The 15888-nt window shown below is 37.5% G+C and overlaps 2 protein-coding genes across 4 annotated transcripts; one reads left to right on the top strand and one right to left on the bottom strand.

Annotated features, from left to right (window-relative positions):
- Window positions 1-2745: 2745 nt before the first annotated feature.
- Window positions 2746-9923, bottom strand: hnrnph3 (heterogeneous nuclear ribonucleoprotein H3 (2H9)). 3 transcript variants are annotated; one of them, XM_080030072.1, is made up of 11 exons: window positions 9878-9923; window positions 8948-9040; window positions 8452-8607; window positions 8063-8206; window positions 6712-6850; window positions 5644-5852; window positions 4676-4774; window positions 4226-4341; window positions 3543-3678; window positions 3092-3148; window positions 2746-2881 (listed from the first exon to the last, which is right to left on the bottom strand). In XM_080030072.1, exons 2-11 carry the CDS (start codon window positions 9033-9035, stop codon window positions 2787-2789), a joined length of 1239 nt encoding a protein of 412 aa, XP_079886198.1. In that variant the 5' UTR covers window positions 9036-9040; window positions 9878-9923; the 3' UTR covers window positions 2746-2786. The 3 variants fall into 3 exon arrangements, with proteins under 3 accessions (XP_079886198.1, XP_079886197.1, XP_079886199.1); XM_080030071.1 differs by lacking the exon at window positions 9878-9923 and adding an exon at window positions 9562-9863; XM_080030073.1 differs by lacking the exon at window positions 8948-9040 and having other exon boundaries at window positions 9878-9921.
- Window positions 9924-10475: 552 nt separating this feature from the next.
- On the top strand, window positions 10476-15724 carry pbld (phenazine biosynthesis like protein domain containing; the record flags this gene model as incomplete). The annotated part of the gene is made up of 10 exons (XM_080053750.1): window positions 10476-10562; window positions 10756-10855; window positions 13119-13217; window positions 13509-13618; window positions 14059-14088; window positions 14226-14314; window positions 14613-14704; window positions 15077-15160; window positions 15438-15500; window positions 15612-15724. 10 exons carry the CDS (start codon window positions 10476-10478, stop codon window positions 15722-15724), a joined length of 867 nt encoding a protein of 288 aa, XP_079909876.1.
- Between the last annotated feature and the right edge of the window lie 164 nt (window positions 15725-15888).

The following is a 15888-nucleotide window of genomic DNA, read 5'->3' as shown; positions in this document are numbered from 1 at the left end:
CTGTTTGGGTGGAAGATGGAAACTCCTGGTTGGCCACATTGAAAACCAAATCCTATAAAATGCACAACAGGTGTGGATATATTGAAGTGAACTGCAGCCCTGCATGCACTGACACTCCCCTGCAAAGTGTAGGGGACGACAGAGTTTGGTTATATAAAAGAAGAAACAGCTTTACAATGAAGTGAAACTGCACTGACGGTGACGAGCACCAAATTCTGCAGCTGAATGCAGTTTTTTACTAAAGCAATCCCCCAGTCTTATGTAGTACTGCATCATGATAATGCATGTATGAAGCCTCAAACTAGTGAATACAGTTAAGTGTTATTATACATAAAGTACCGTGGCCTTTGCTTCTGACTCCCGTTCATCCTTCTTTGAGGATGGAGGGTGCACAATCCGAAAGGCAGCAGTAACACAGGCACAACATATCAACTCAAATCAACAGGTTAAATCCTACTTCACAGGATACTAAACTGAAATACAAACTTGGTATATTTCTTTCAAGTTGGTTGTGAGACGATATGAACTACGCCCCAATATAAAACGGGTCAAAAAATGTTCTGCCAACTTCAATTGCAGTCTTTTAACAGGAGCAACGTGGACATTATATTGTGCCCGCCTTCATCTGTTCAGAGGAATCAGTACAGAAGGAAAAAGGCCAACTGGTCAGGTCTGTCCTCCCCATTATTATGTATTATTCAATGTGCAAACGTATTCCAGGAACGTTCACTGCTCCAAGCAGAGTTTGCTCTGCTAACACTATGAATAGTTCCCCAACAGGCTGTGGCTTTCAAAGGAACTGAAAATGTTTTTTTTGTTATTTTTTTTACAGCGTTTGTCCCATTTGTGCCTGTATAAATGCAATGAATATTACCTATTTGCTCTTCTCATGTTGCCAAAGGAGAAAATCAAAGTCAAATATTTCAAAGTAGCAACACTAGCCAAGCAATCAGTCTAGATTAAAGGCACGGTACAGTGTTTGACACTAATGTAGTGGGTGCTGCTCAAAAGGACCAAGAAGAGCAACAGATCTCTGGTGACTTTAAATCATTCTGGCGGCCAACATGACCACTTCGCTAGTTAGTGGTATAATAACACACTCGAGTGTTACAACTTATGACAACATAGCCACAAAATATGTTTGAACACTTGCCAATCCTATTACTTGTAATAGATTATTTATATTTGATTTTATGTTTTATGCACAATCATTTTTACTTTCAGAAGTATAGGGAACTTGAGGTTTCACTGGAAATGAGTTATATTCAGTGCAGATGCAGACATTACACACAAACCACATTTTACTGCTGCTCCAGTAATGAGGGAGGGGTTATTATACGAATACCACTGCACATTCTGGTTTTGTACTTAAAATACAATGTTTACAACCTTTGACTTTAAAAGAACTGGAAGTATCCATTCCCATGAAGAGATAAAATGGGCCTGGGTTCATTTTAAGAAGTGTTTTTTCTTCTTTCACATATGTAAAACTCAAACCTATTTAACACATCATTAAGTGCTGAAGGTAAATGTTTCTGAAATGCACCTAGGCCTGAAATGTTTTTGTATGGAGTTGCTCTTATAAACCTCCCAGCTTTTAATGGGACTTGTACAGTGTTGAAACCACTGTATGTTGTATATACATAATGTTGATAATCACTGTGGCCCTTTTTAGTTTACTAAATCCTGCCAATTTAATATTAACTGTGTAGCAGTTTCTGATTAAATCATGTTACAAATATAATCCTGTTTCCTATGTTCTTTGTTGTTTACTGTCAATTTTGATGTAGGTCATTGACATTTCTCCTGTTAACATATAATGTCGTTGAACTGTTGGGTCTTTTATATGTCCAGCTAAAAACCGCCAACTCAGATTCTGTTTCTTCATTTCACATGTCACAAGCAGAGTGTTCCTTTAAACATTTGTTTTTTCCAGTTGTACTTGCTAGCATTATATAAATATCTGTGCAAAAGTGATGTCAGGGAGACAGAAAGAGAATTAAATATAAAATGTATTCAGCAAAATGTACAACAGCTGCATAAGCTATTTTATAGCTTAAATATAGAGACTTGACTTTACCTCCACTCTTTGAGAGTGGAAATGAATGTCCAACTTATTTTTAAATTCTGTAATGAACCTTCAAAACATTCATAGAAAACACACTGGCTCACGTTTATCAAAACTTTCAAAGCAGGAAAGCTGGTATGAAATCAAGTGCGATTTAGTTTTAGCATAGCATACAAGGGTGAAATGTTATGCTGAAAGTTAATCAGTTAACCAGTATGAACAAAGGTTTTAAAAACATTGCTCATTGCTCAACCTCCTAAACCTCTTTCAGCTTTGTGCATTAAGGTGCATACTAATAGAGTAACTGAAAACTGTAACCCATTCAGTTACTATACTTTTAAAGACATTTAAAACTGTGAATAAAATAAAGTGTATGATTTCTTAATCAGATCAAGAGAGAAAATTCTCTTTTCATGTGAACCATGAAAAGCAATATCACAATATCAAATTGTTCTAAACATAACACCTACATCAGCTCCAACATCTTAATTTTAATCTATATATGCCTTTAGGAATGGTGTAATTATAGTGCTCAATAAGGTCATATCTGGTCTGTCCTACTATAAGTAACTTTTAGTACAACCCCACATTAAAAAATGAGCTCTTAAACAACAAATGGGTGACTTCAGATCAGCTCTCCTGCTTAGAAAAAGGTCATCGAGTGAATGTGGCCTGAACAGACTCCAGATTAACATCAGGGTGGACTGGGATGACATCATCAGTATGCGCCTCTCAGCCCGCTGCTCCGTGAACCACCGCCGCCTCCTCCTCCTGAGTTACTATAGTAACCACCACCTCCACGACCTGGAAGGGCTTTGACAAGACAGGTCAGTGTTAAAAGACAGTTCTAATGACAGGCTAACACAACCTTTATTACACACATTCAAGAAACCAATAACTGCACAGACCACCTGTGTCACAGTCATCTGCTTACGCCTAAATATTTTTTGTACAAATAAATACATTTACCATAACAAAGCAGTTATGAAAACTATAATATCATAAGAGGTGAATCAAACTCACTCATTTCAGTTGCTCCACTGGCTGTTGAGTTAAGAAACAGCTCAATATAGCGATGCTCTGTGGAGAAAACACCAATCCATCTTTTATACAGAATGTTGTCATATTGTTTCTTCTGCTGTTGATAAAGTATCATCTAAAGTATCTCAGATACTTTAATGAAGAATACTTAACTGATCTTTCCTACGCAAAACAGCTTATTAAAAAAAGGTTTAATTTGTTCTAATTCAAACATTAAAACCCACCCCGTTCCAACCAAACAAAACCCTGGCTGCTTATCTGCTAAGCTTTTACATGTGTGCCATTATTCTGCTCCAGGATATAACTGATCCACTCCACTGCTCTTAAGTCAACAGGTAGATTTGTGTGATGAACATGGCAACATAACACACATAACGTGGTGGTGTAAGAACCAACATGAGGACAAGTGAGTTGAAGAGGAAAGAGGACATACGCATGTGGTTCTTGTCTTTGGACATGGCTGCTACGGCGTCTTCATGGGAGCGAAACTCCACGTCTGCTTCTCCAGTGGACTTGCCGTTAGGGGCCACATCAATGTGGACCCGCAGTGGGTTCAAAGGAGAGAAGAACTACACAAAGAAAGAAGAAAAAGACATTGGGTCTGAATGAATTTCCAGACAAATAGATAAATCATGTCAGATTGTCAAAAAAAAATTCAAATGCAGTAGCTTATAGATTAGAAATATTAAAATAAAGCGACTTGCAGACAGGTAAGCAACCGAAGGACTAAACCATTAAAAATTATTAATACTTTTGAATTCTATAGTTTATGCAAAAGTAAACACTTTATGAGTATGAGCAGTTACTGTAGCTACAGTGGAGACAGTGTAGGCTACAGGGCTGAAACCCCATCACTCTCACTATAATCACAGTTTATAAGTGTATCACGTCTCCCAAAGCCTGTAACTGATTCAAAAACATTAACATCACAGCGTATGGCTGTTAAGAGAAAGTATTTCAGACTTACATTTACCGTAAGGCTTTTTGTTTTAACCTGATTAACCTTTGACAACCTTTTTTGAGGAAAGTACTTTTAAAGCCAACAACTGCTGGTACCCTTTATAGAAATGAAAAAGCGTTTGACATTGTAAATGGTCTCAATGTGTGTGTTCTTACTTTAGCGATGTCTCCCTCTGTGGCACGGAATGGTAAACCCCTCATATGGACAAAATGGCCGCTGTGGAAGCCTGATCCACCATCACCTTGACCACCGTAACCGTGGCCTCCCGTCCCTGAGCGGAAACACACAAACACATTACCAATACAACCTTTGCAATGTCAAGGAGACAAGTAATCTGATGATGCAGACCAACGTTTAATTTACTTAATAAATGAAACAAAACGCAACAGATAAGAATAAGAACATTCTATAGATATGTGCTTTTTAAGTTATTCATGTTTCTTGAAAAAGTGTGGGAAATCTTCATGTAACCACCACCTATCAAGGCTTCAAAATGTCCAACATTTTCAGCAGCAATGTTAAACTGCTAGACTGCTAACTAACTATAAACTGAGGCTGTCAAACATTAACTCAGAACATCTAAATCAATAGATTTTGGACTTTACCTCTTCCTCCTCCCCTCTCTCCCCTCACTCGCTCATCAAACATGCCGTTGCCGAAACAGTAGTTGTTGAAACCATTGTAGTTGTCGAAGCCACCGTAACCTGGACAGACACCAACACAGAGCAAAGACAGAAAATTCTTACTTTACTTAATTACATAGAAAAAGCGAAGCAGGACTCATTCTTCCACATCACTTGGTGTGGGCTAGTTAGCACATGAATCATATACAAAAGCAGAAGTAACTAAAGTTACTATGGCAATGAATCAAAAATGGGAAATGTCTGATAGACATTATTTGTGACTTCTTGTGAAATAAATGTATAATATTTCAAAAAAGTTCCGAATGTTTTGTAACAATTAACCAATCTCTAAATGAATTCCATCTAAAAGGAGATATATTTGTGTTATGCTCGTTAACTTCAGATGACAACTGTAAAATAAAATATTTCATTCCCTGACTGGTCAACAAGTCAAGTTTCAAGTTTCAACCTTCAACATTTAAACGCACAACAAAATTAAATGTGGCCAAAAGTTGCCATTTCCATATTGTCTGCATATTTATCAATGTTTTGTTCTACTGTCTTTTTTTCTTCTTTTTTTTTTAAGTGATGTGGTACATGACAAAACAGTGCGAGACATGACAAAAACACCATTGTGTGTGGGACAAGACTACATGAACACGTTTGGGACAAGACAAGCTGTCAGAGACAAGACAACAACAACAACAACAACAACAAAAAGAATGACAAGTAATACAAAGAAATAAATAAATAATAAAATATATTATTATATATATGCAATAAAGAAATAGGAAAAAAATAATAATAATAGTAATACAGAAATAGACTAGTAGTAGCTCATGGCATATTGAAATATTATTATAATATTATATTGTTCTACTGTCTTTGGCACAATTACAGTGGTGCAGCCACCAGATTTTCCTGAATGCACAAATACATAATCTGCTTACCTCCACCTCCATAGCCACCTCCACCTCCACTCCTCATGGTGTCCATCAGAGCCCCACCGCGGCCAGGCCCAGGGCCAAAGAACCCTCCTCTGGGGCCCCCCATCATGGGTCTGTCGTATGGACCTGGTCTCTGTCCTCCCATCCCCCGCCGGGGCAGCTCATAGTAGGCTCTGATCTCGTTACGACTGCTTTTAAAAATCTCTATATACCTGTAATATGAGAGGCCAATTGGGTGGAGGGGTGGGGCAGATGAAAGGGTTACGGTGTAGTAAAGGCTTAGCTGGGGTTACAAACATAAATATGATTAACAGACAAAGAAGATAAACACAAAAGACAAATATTCTAAAATAAATATGGTCTTAGAAGTTTTAAGCTGGAGCTGGGTGTCTGAATAACTGAAAAAACCTCAAGACAATCTCATTACTAGCTGGCATTAGGGCTGTAGTAAAGGTTCTCTACGCCAACCTCACCTTCTTACTTACTAATCCATTTAGGTGTTGCAATGAACATTTCAAAGATTTAGAAATGCAAAAAGGAGTTTGATGATTTAATGAAATGCCTTGACTGTCCTCTGCTATACTTTACTGCTATACTACACTTGATCCCCTCTTCCAGAGTAAATTATCTATAAGAAATGTGTAAAAGGGCCAAATGTTGCTCTAACACTATTAAAAAAAGCTCCCGGGTCATATCATAGATTACCAACAATATAAATGTCTAAGGCATAAAATAGTAACACCACCTTTGATTTATAGATTAGATACACAACCTTTCACCCCATTAGTTAACATATCACCATTGTTTTAAAACATGAACCCATTAAAGCCTCCCAATTAGCATTTTAATAAATATAACATGACCCACTCAATTGATTTTCCCACTTTATCATTTTGTACTGTAATTATTCTTGCACACCAACCCATACTTATCATTCAACCCATACTTATCATTCAACCATTACATAACCCATCCCTTAAATACCACAATTACTCTAATAAGGCCACCCATTAAGTACTACAGTTGAAGCCCAACCCCCAGTCCAGCCCGTCCCTTTCCCGTCTGTCCCACCTGTGCCCTATTCTTTCCTTGTGTTTCCCCAGAGCCTTTTCTGCTATCTCCTTTGAGGCAAACTGCACGAAGGCTTCCCCTGTGCTCCTCCCCTGGTAGTCCACTGGCAGAGTAATCCCATTTGGCACGATTCTCAACCCTTCAACCCAAGCACACATAAATACATAGGTCGGTAGGTAGACTGATATGTGTTTATATATATAGAATTATATTGAACAACACCCACTGCATCACTGGAGTTTTCAGGTCATCACAACAAATGAATAAAAGCTGTAGTATCTGATATGACTGCATTTAAAAGGGCATCTCAAAGGACTGAATTTACACTTGTAAGATACCCAGTAATTGAAACATATACTGGCCTGGAGTCAGCTGCTATATGATTAATGTAGATGTAGTAGACATTTTTTTTTCCTGATACATAACTGGGCCACCGGCAAAATTATTATTTATCAGTGTTTAGTGAAGCTGGCATATTATAATTGTTGAGAGTTGATTATCCTGGGTGAAAGCTTCCAGAAAACAGAATAGCAGTACTGACCCCAGATCAGTGGCATGGGATTGTCTCCCCTCAGCCCAAACCAGCTCAGCCCATTCTACTATCTTTTAATCTCCTTAGGAGGCATGATGTTAAGTTCATATAGCATAAATATGTTAAAAAGTGCCTTAACATTAAAACAACATGGTAAGAGACAATAGGCATACTAACAATTCATAACAAGGACAAACAAGTCATCACAGTATGATTAAACTACAAGCACAAATGTACATGAGGCCTTTGGGCCATGACACACAGACATGTTGACTTGGCCAATTTAATACCACCTAATAATAAGAAACAAAACAAAAATGTGAACAGATAGTGTGGAAGTGTTTTTAGTGCCAGCATGTTGTTGGGTTGGTCAGTAAAGTGGAATACACCGTTCAAAGTGCAATTGGCAGTACTTTTGATTCTTAATGATACTATCAAAGTCGTATTCCTAATATCATGGTACTGTTTAAGAAAGAGCCTGTAAATCTAGGCTGAACAGTGAACAGAACTTATAGTGGAACTTTTTTTTGTTGATTTATTTGATTAACTATATACCTTGTGCTATGTAAAAAAATATTGACCAACAACTGAGTGAAATGTATAAAAGCCTACATGCATCTGGCATTGCTTTAATTGGTTTATCCCATTCGATTGTCTTGCACTGCAAGTTAAAATGCATCAATTTAAAAGCATCAGCACGGCTAACGCCCTAACAAAAAACTTATGAGCGTGTGTCTGAAACTATTCCTCAAACATAAATAGTGTAAGATCAGCAAAATTCAAAAGAATAAGTAGACAAAAGTTGAAATGCTCATGTACCTGAGAAGAACTGCACAATCTCCTCTTTGCTGCAGCCAAAGGGAAGCCCTCTGAGTCTCAGCATGCAGCCACTGCAGCTGTCATAGTCAGCAGGACCGCTACGCTTCAGCACCCAGTCCATTTCACTACGGTTTGATTTGAACACTGATTCAGACACAGGAAGATGAACACACACACGTCACATTTCACATCTGAAAAATACACCTCATACTTCTCATTAAAGCTAATTTGTCAAGACTCAAACTTTTACATGCATGGAAAACGCACAGGTAAGCACATCGCTACACAATAACGTTATACTTTTTCTGTCGGTATCAATAATGTCATAGCGCAGTAATTATACAAAAGATAGTGTCAGTTGACTTTTCTTTTTTTCAAATATTGCTCACCCTCTATGTATCTGTGTCCCATGTATTTTCGGTCCTTAGAAAGGGCGTTCTTGAAATCCTCTGCTGTTTTCAGCTCAATAAATGCCTCTCCACTGGGACGGCCTTCTTTGGAGTAGGTGAAACATACGCCGTTCACTTTCCCAACGATATCACACTCTGTAATTAAGTAAGATTAGTTGAGCTTTCAGAAATGCTTTCATTACAAAAAAGGGAGCGATTCAGTTACTAAACTGCAACTAATTTAGATTTACAAAAAAACTGTTTGACTTTGAATTCCATAATCAATCCAAATGATTCAGGTGAGATTCTGATTCTATATGCATTTACATTTCTATACACAAATGAGTTTAGGATTTTGGATAAGCAACCGTGGAACATCACCAGTTTCAACACTAAGCAAAACAGTTGAGATGATTGTTTTAGAAGTTATTTCAGTCGCACAATGACATAATTCATGCCTCAGGGAAGGCTGTGAAGAATGCATGTGTATTCTCACCAGAGAAGAAACTGGCAACCTCCTGCTGCGAGCAGGACCATGGTAATCCTCTGATCCGAACCACATAGCCCTCTTCATTCAAAGACATTCTCACTGCCTCACAGAGCACAACATATTAAATAACTGTCAAACGTACTTTTATAAAAACAGACACTTGGCCTCCATCACACATTCATCAACGCTGCATCAAGACCTCCTCATTAATAAGGACAGATAGTGTTTGCTTTGTATTGTTTTGTGCAAATATATGTACACATAAAGAGAGCAGGATTCAACTGTGAAATATGTTGAACATTCACAATTATAGCCTACTCACTGTGTAATAGCCTACTAAACTTCTGTATGATGTTTATATTGTGCGCAAACAACAGCTTTATAGAAGGAACAAAAACACTTGCCGTAGACGCAAACGTTGCACCCAGAATAAAAATCAGCATGTATTAGCAAACACCAGAAGGAAATGTCTAGTACTTCAGCACTGTAATGCAAGTTAGCTCAGCTGACAGCTGTCATAACAAACGGTTACTTCCTCCTTCCAACTTTGTCTTAGAGTTTTGCTAAAACAAAGAGGTCCTCAGTTCATTTTCAACTGGCGTAGATATTTCCAAACATACCCAAATAAGACGGCATCCATTGGTATAGTTACTTCTGTGAAATTTGCCAAAGGAAAACATGTGTCAGCCTGGATACTGGCCTGGGTTAGCTAAAAGTGCTAACGTTTCTCTACTCTCAGGCTGTATATCTGCTAATGGCAGCTAGGCAGGCTAAAAGCTAGGGCTAACTGTAGGACACTGACAGCGGTCAAACGCGCGAGCCAAACTGGTTCAATTTCCAACGGTCCTGGGCTGTCACTGGGTATGAAATGTATCAACAGGTAGAGCTATGTTAGGCATCAGTGACAAATGTCTGTAAAAGATGAAATTATCTCACAGTCGCTCTCGTCCCCGTTCTCCTGCTCCTACACCGAGCCTCAGGTGTCACTGCCACTAACCCACTCAGGTATGATGTCGCGAGACTTTGACCCATTAAAAAAATACGTTTGTGGTTTTGGTCTTTTTAATAATATTCATAATAATAATACTATTAATATTAAAAATTATAACAATAAAAACAATAATAATAATAATAATAATAATAATAATAATAATAATAATAATAATAATAATAATAATATTAATAATAATAATAATATATTGTTCATAGCCTAAGATACATAGATACAGAATAGATAGTTTTTCATGCTACCTCTGGAATGTTCATCAAACTTTTATGAACTGTCATGTCCAATATAGGCTAGTATAGGCAAGACATTGAATGGAAAAATTGGTTGCCCAAACTGTATTGCTGTATTCAGGCAGGCAGCACACCTGTGATAGCTACACCCTACACAGGCTGTCTGCGAACTCTGACAAAGAGGTGGTGACGCTGAGGGGCGCCTGCCCTGCTGAAACCAAACAGGGTGTAAAGTCCACTGGCGCCAGTGGGACGACTGTCAAACAGTTTTAAACCATTTTCACATAACCTCGCCATGATGGAGATACCGGTGTATATGCTAGATGCCTTTACTAATTTACCATTCAAGGGAAACCCCGCGGCAATTTGTCCTCTCATGCATGTAAGTAAGGCCATTGGTTTAAAGTTAGGCTTTGTTATAGCCTACCAATGATTGATTATTCTCATGTGTCACATGATTAGACTACACCATTTGTTGTAAAATAGGCATGGTCTAGCAGCCAGACACATTCAAATTAAAATGATCCTTTCACCAATGATGATATCATAACTAAAGATTTGTGTGTTTGTATCAGGAGCTAAGTGATGACTTGTATCAGAAGATAGCAGCAGAGATGAACCAGTCAGAAACCGCCTTCATCACCAGGATCAACCCCTCTGACAATTTCACTACAGGTCAGATCATATCAGTTCAATCTATTAAAATTAAATCTATTAAACCTCTGAGACACGAGCTATACCCCCTTTAATGCATAACATGGGTCAAAAAAGACCCGCATTAATTTCCTATGGTATTTCATACATGGCTCGGGATTTATTTGCTGTATCATTTAAATAATTGATTATTATCATTTAATATTTTGTATATTCATTACAAATCTTGTTTTTGGTTAAGGCAAATCATTATTAAAATGTTTCCTTACTTAGGCCTACTTTGGACACAAACAATGTTTTTGTATCACTTACTCCAGTTTGCACACATGGGTCAAAAATGACTACTGAACTGAGTGATCTTTTGTGCAAACGACTGAAATAAAACTGATGGAATAAATTGGATGGAATAGTTTTCTAATTCTCTTCTAATCACTGCTTTTTAAAAATACAAATGTATAGGGTCATTTTGACCCCAGTCAATTCCGACTATGTAGTTTTAATAAATATTACTATTTATTGAGTTTATCTTTATAGTTACTTTATCTGCCATAGTTTCTTATTTAAAGTATCACACCACTAGGGGTGGTATAGATGAGCTCTCTCAGTAATTTTGAAGTTATGTCTATAAAATACTGACATTCCTCCAAAAAACAATATTTCCATTTTCATATCGACTTTAACTCTCAGAAAATGATAATATGTTGTTTTTATCTCAGTTGACATTATTTACATAACGTATAATGTTTATAGAAGACACATAATGTATTATTTTCTTAGCTGGTAGTTTCTTCCAGTATTTCTTTGCCTGGGGGTCTCCAGGGACCCTGTCGGTAGTCCATGTATGTAAAATACTAGGATGAGGGTTACAACTTTGAATGTATTAAGTTTTGATCTAAATTACTGCTAAAATAACTATTTCAACAAACATTTCATATAATATAGCCTATATTACTATTACTATATAAATTAAATATCACAGTTTTTGTTTTATGTGTATTTTAGTCACACTTGCATATATGGGTAATTTTTGACCTATGTAGGCTTTACAAACTTGAGTCAGTAATACAAAATCTATGTTTATTTACAAAGTAAGAAAGGAAAAATGTATATGATTTGTGCTGATCGAAAACAGGATTTACAATGAATATGGAATATTAAATGATAAAATACATGTATTTTTATATTCATAGCAAAGAAAGACTAAGTAATGTATGAAATACCACAGGAAATTAATATGGGTAATTTATGACCCATGTTATGCATTAGAGGGGTAGTTAGACAAAAACAATTTTGTTTTGTAAGTAAAAAAGTAAAAAGTAAAAATTAGATTTCTGATGATCAATAAAAAGTTAATAGAGGAGGTATTCCTCCATTAACTTTTAATATGGGATGATAAAATAAATCTATTGCGAAGATATAGAAAATAAAAACTCAGTCGGGTCACTTTTGACCCATGTTATGCATCAAAGGGTTAACATTAAATTATCATTTTCAGTGTTGATTTGTCTGGTGGTTTTAACAGCAATGCACCTGTATGGGACAGGTTGGCATTTGATTACAAGAATAAGCCCCAATGCTATTAATAATGAAAAGCTACTCTTCAAATGGACACTATAGAACAAGCTATACAATCAGTTTATCCAAAGGTTTTATTCATTTATAATTGTCAATATCACAGCGTAAAGCACTCGTTACAGCCACTTTGGCATATCTGTATATTAGAAGTATGTAGAGAGCAAACTGGACACAGAACTCATGAAATTATTAAACAACATGTTTTACCTCCATAAAAAGTGCAGATGTACTGAGGTGGTTTTGCCTCTGTACGTTATTGTGTTTTGGCACATACTGAGGAAAAACAACTTGCATTGTCCGGAATGGCGAGAACAATGCACAGAGCTGTCAGTTAAAAATGCAGATTGCAGCTTTTTAGTGTTTCTGCACGGAGAGCATATAGATAGACGGAGAGGAATGTTTTAGCCAAAGTTACCATAGCCAAAGACATACATACCCAACATGGTCTCACATTATTGGATGAAGAAATTAAAATCATATCGTATCCCCTCAAACAGATTACAGTAACCAGTTTTCTTGCCATTTGCATATAGGCCTAATAATAATCCTGCTAGTATAAACACCCTGAAATAGTGTTTAATGTTGCTAAATTTGAAGCAGAACCTTCAGTGCCAACTGTTTTTAGATAATTGTAGTTTTAAGTTATTATCTAAATGTTCATGTTGTATGTGTGTCTAGCACCTGTCTGAACATGTGCTGTGATTAACAGGATCGAGGTTCCGTCTGCGATGGTTTACACCCACCAATGAAGTGAATCTGTGTGGTCATGCCACTCTGGCCTCTGCAGCAGTGTTGTTCCAACATAAGAGTAAGAAAAATCTAAAAAGCAGCAGAAAAATCAAGGTTTATTGCCATTTAAAATTCAGTTCATGCGCTGGCTAGCTTTGGAAACATAGGTATACTTTTGTAATGGTTTACTTAACAATAACCAAGGCTCTTCCATGTAATACACAGAGCAGCTAAACACAAGAACGGGCCTTTTCTTGTTAGCCATTACACCCACATTAATCAGTTACGTGTAAATAAAAACTTCAGAAAACCTAGTTAACCAGCTAGCTGTGAGCATAATATTCTATGTGTTTACGTTACGTCTGTCAAGAGAATGTGAATCCCATACTGGTGTTTGAGACCAAGAGTGGAGAACTGGCCGTCACCCAGCAGGGGGAAGGGTACGTGATGGACTTTCCTCTCAACGCACCCACCCAGCAGGTACAGTTTGTGGTCCGATAAACACATCAGGACAATGTCACAGGATAAGGCCATTCACTACTTTACATTAGGTTCAAATTACGCGTTGCAAGATGTGTATTTATGTCAATAAGTGAAGGATCCATTGTTTGGATCTGCAGGGCTACAAGGTATGAAAACATAACCAACACTATGAAACCGAGCGTTAGAAATAAAACTATTGATGTTTATTCTATATGCAACACACACTCGTTGTCAGTCTCTTCCCTGTCACAGTATTCATATTTCCTTGCACACATTATTGTGTCAATATGCATCACTATTAAGAAAACAGCTTTTTGTAAACCCAAAAACTCTGCCACCATAATAGCCTTGATAACTTAAAGAAGTATCTTAAAATACGACAAAACTATGCCTCTAAGAACTTTCTTTGCGTTTCAAAAAACCCCTTTCTCTTTTAGGATCCCAGTGAGTTCAGAGACATCATCAAGGTCAGTAAGACTAGTACAGTGACTCCTGCTTCATTGCACACATGAACCCCTCTATACTGTACTGAAAGCAATATCCCAGAGTCAATACATTCTGGTGTTTTTTTGCTTGCACGCTTAATTGTGCCTTTGTGATACAGGCAGCAGTGGGAAACCAACCAATCCAGGGTGTTTACCTGAGCGACAACACTAAGAAACTGATGGTTCGCCTGGCTGACAGCTGTGACAGGTTACAAAACACAAACACGCATGCAAACAGACAAATCTGTGATGAACTGTACAAGGGGTGAACTACTATATTTAGTTGTAGCTTTTACATTTGAATTAGAAGACCAGTTGTGTTTGAGCAGTTCACTCAGTTATTCATCTCGCCACAAAGGCAGTGCACAGTCTTAAATGATAAATTGCCTCGCTGTGGATCCAGGAGCTTATTTTTAACCGCAGGACCTTTTAAAGACAAGTCTGTCTGTCTCTAAATCATGCTCATTTTCCTAAAGGTTTGTTTGTCCTGTGTGCATTTTCTCCAGGTCAGTCTTAACCGGTCTGAAAGTTGACCCAGCTGCTCTTCTGAGCTGTGAGAGGAGTGGAAGAGTCAAAGGAATTATCATCACCATGAAAGGTAACCAGTGCTAAAAATTACATAGTTTAGCCCAGGGGTCTCCAACCAGTAGCTTGCGAGCTACCGGTAGCTCGCGGGCGGGTTTCAAGTAGCTCTTGGCCACTATAATTTTTTCAAAGTAGCTCGCAGTTGAAAAAAGGTTGGAGACCCCTGGTTTAGCCAGACTAGAGGGATGCGTTTTTTAAGAAATAAGTAACACTTGTTGCCTAAAAATGTCCATTTGTTGAACAATTTGTTAAATCTCTGTGTCCAATGATTCCATCAGACAATGAATATGACATGAACATTTTTGAGACCAGCCCTGTTTGAAAACTACAAGCCATGGTCAATGAACATGTATTCCCCTATTAATCCTTCTATATATGCCAATAGGATCCCCAGACTGCAAGCCAGGATACGACTTCTACTCCAGATACTTTGCTCCATGGAATGGCATCCATGAAGATCCCGTCACTGGTATACAACCACTACTTATACTACAGCAGAACAGAGTCTTTGCAACAGAATACATACATTATACACACACACTATAATCCAACAAATGCCCAGAGTTGTACCATACCACTGATATCACTTTCTCATAATTGAATGACAAGCAACATGAAAACAACAGATACGCAAAATCATCTCCAGTGTCAAATGTTTAGTACTCATTGAGATAAGTCGTTAACGGTTAAATATGCATCTTGTGATCTGGACATATCTGTAATACCTTTCTGTTCTGCCTTTGTAGGTTCTGCCCACACTGTGCTAGGTGGCTACTGGTATGAGAAACTAGGAAAGAAGAAAATGCTGGGTAATTAAATTTATCAACTGCATTTGAATTTTTTTGAACAGACTCTAAACCAGTGAAATTTGACTACATAACTGAACCAAACTGACACTTCATGGTATCCTGTGCGTCTAGCTTACCAGAGTTCCAGGCGTGGCGGCGAGTTGGAACTAGAAGTGAGAGACGACGGGAGAATCAACATAAGTGGACAGACTGTCACTGTCCTGCAGGGAACAATCACATTATAACCAAATACACACACACACAAGCAAAGAAGAAATGTTGGGGATGATGGGACAGTCATTATGTACCTGCACAGTTCTAGCTTTGAATCATTTGATAAAATGACACGGTCTAAATAAAACACAAATAACAGTCTATTGTCCAGACTCCTCAATCTAATATCACTTAT

This window comes from Ammodytes marinus (assembly GCF_949987685.1).
Source record: "Ammodytes marinus genome assembly, chromosome: 1".
Classification (NCBI taxonomy): Eukaryota; Metazoa; Chordata; class Actinopteri; order Uranoscopiformes; family Ammodytidae; genus Ammodytes; species Ammodytes marinus.
This window is presented reverse-complemented; position numbering and strand designations above follow the sequence as displayed.

Coding starts and splice junctions, on each gene's coding strand:
- hnrnph3 (XM_080030071.1), bottom strand. Junction 6,851..8,062: donor GATTGTGCAGTTCTTCTCAG/GTACATGAGCAT, acceptor CTTGGGTTGAAG/GGTTGAGAATCGTGCCAAAT. Junction 3,149..3,542: donor CAAAGACAAGAACCACATGC/GTATGTCCTCTT, acceptor TTTTCTCCACAG/AGCATCGCTATATTGAGCTG.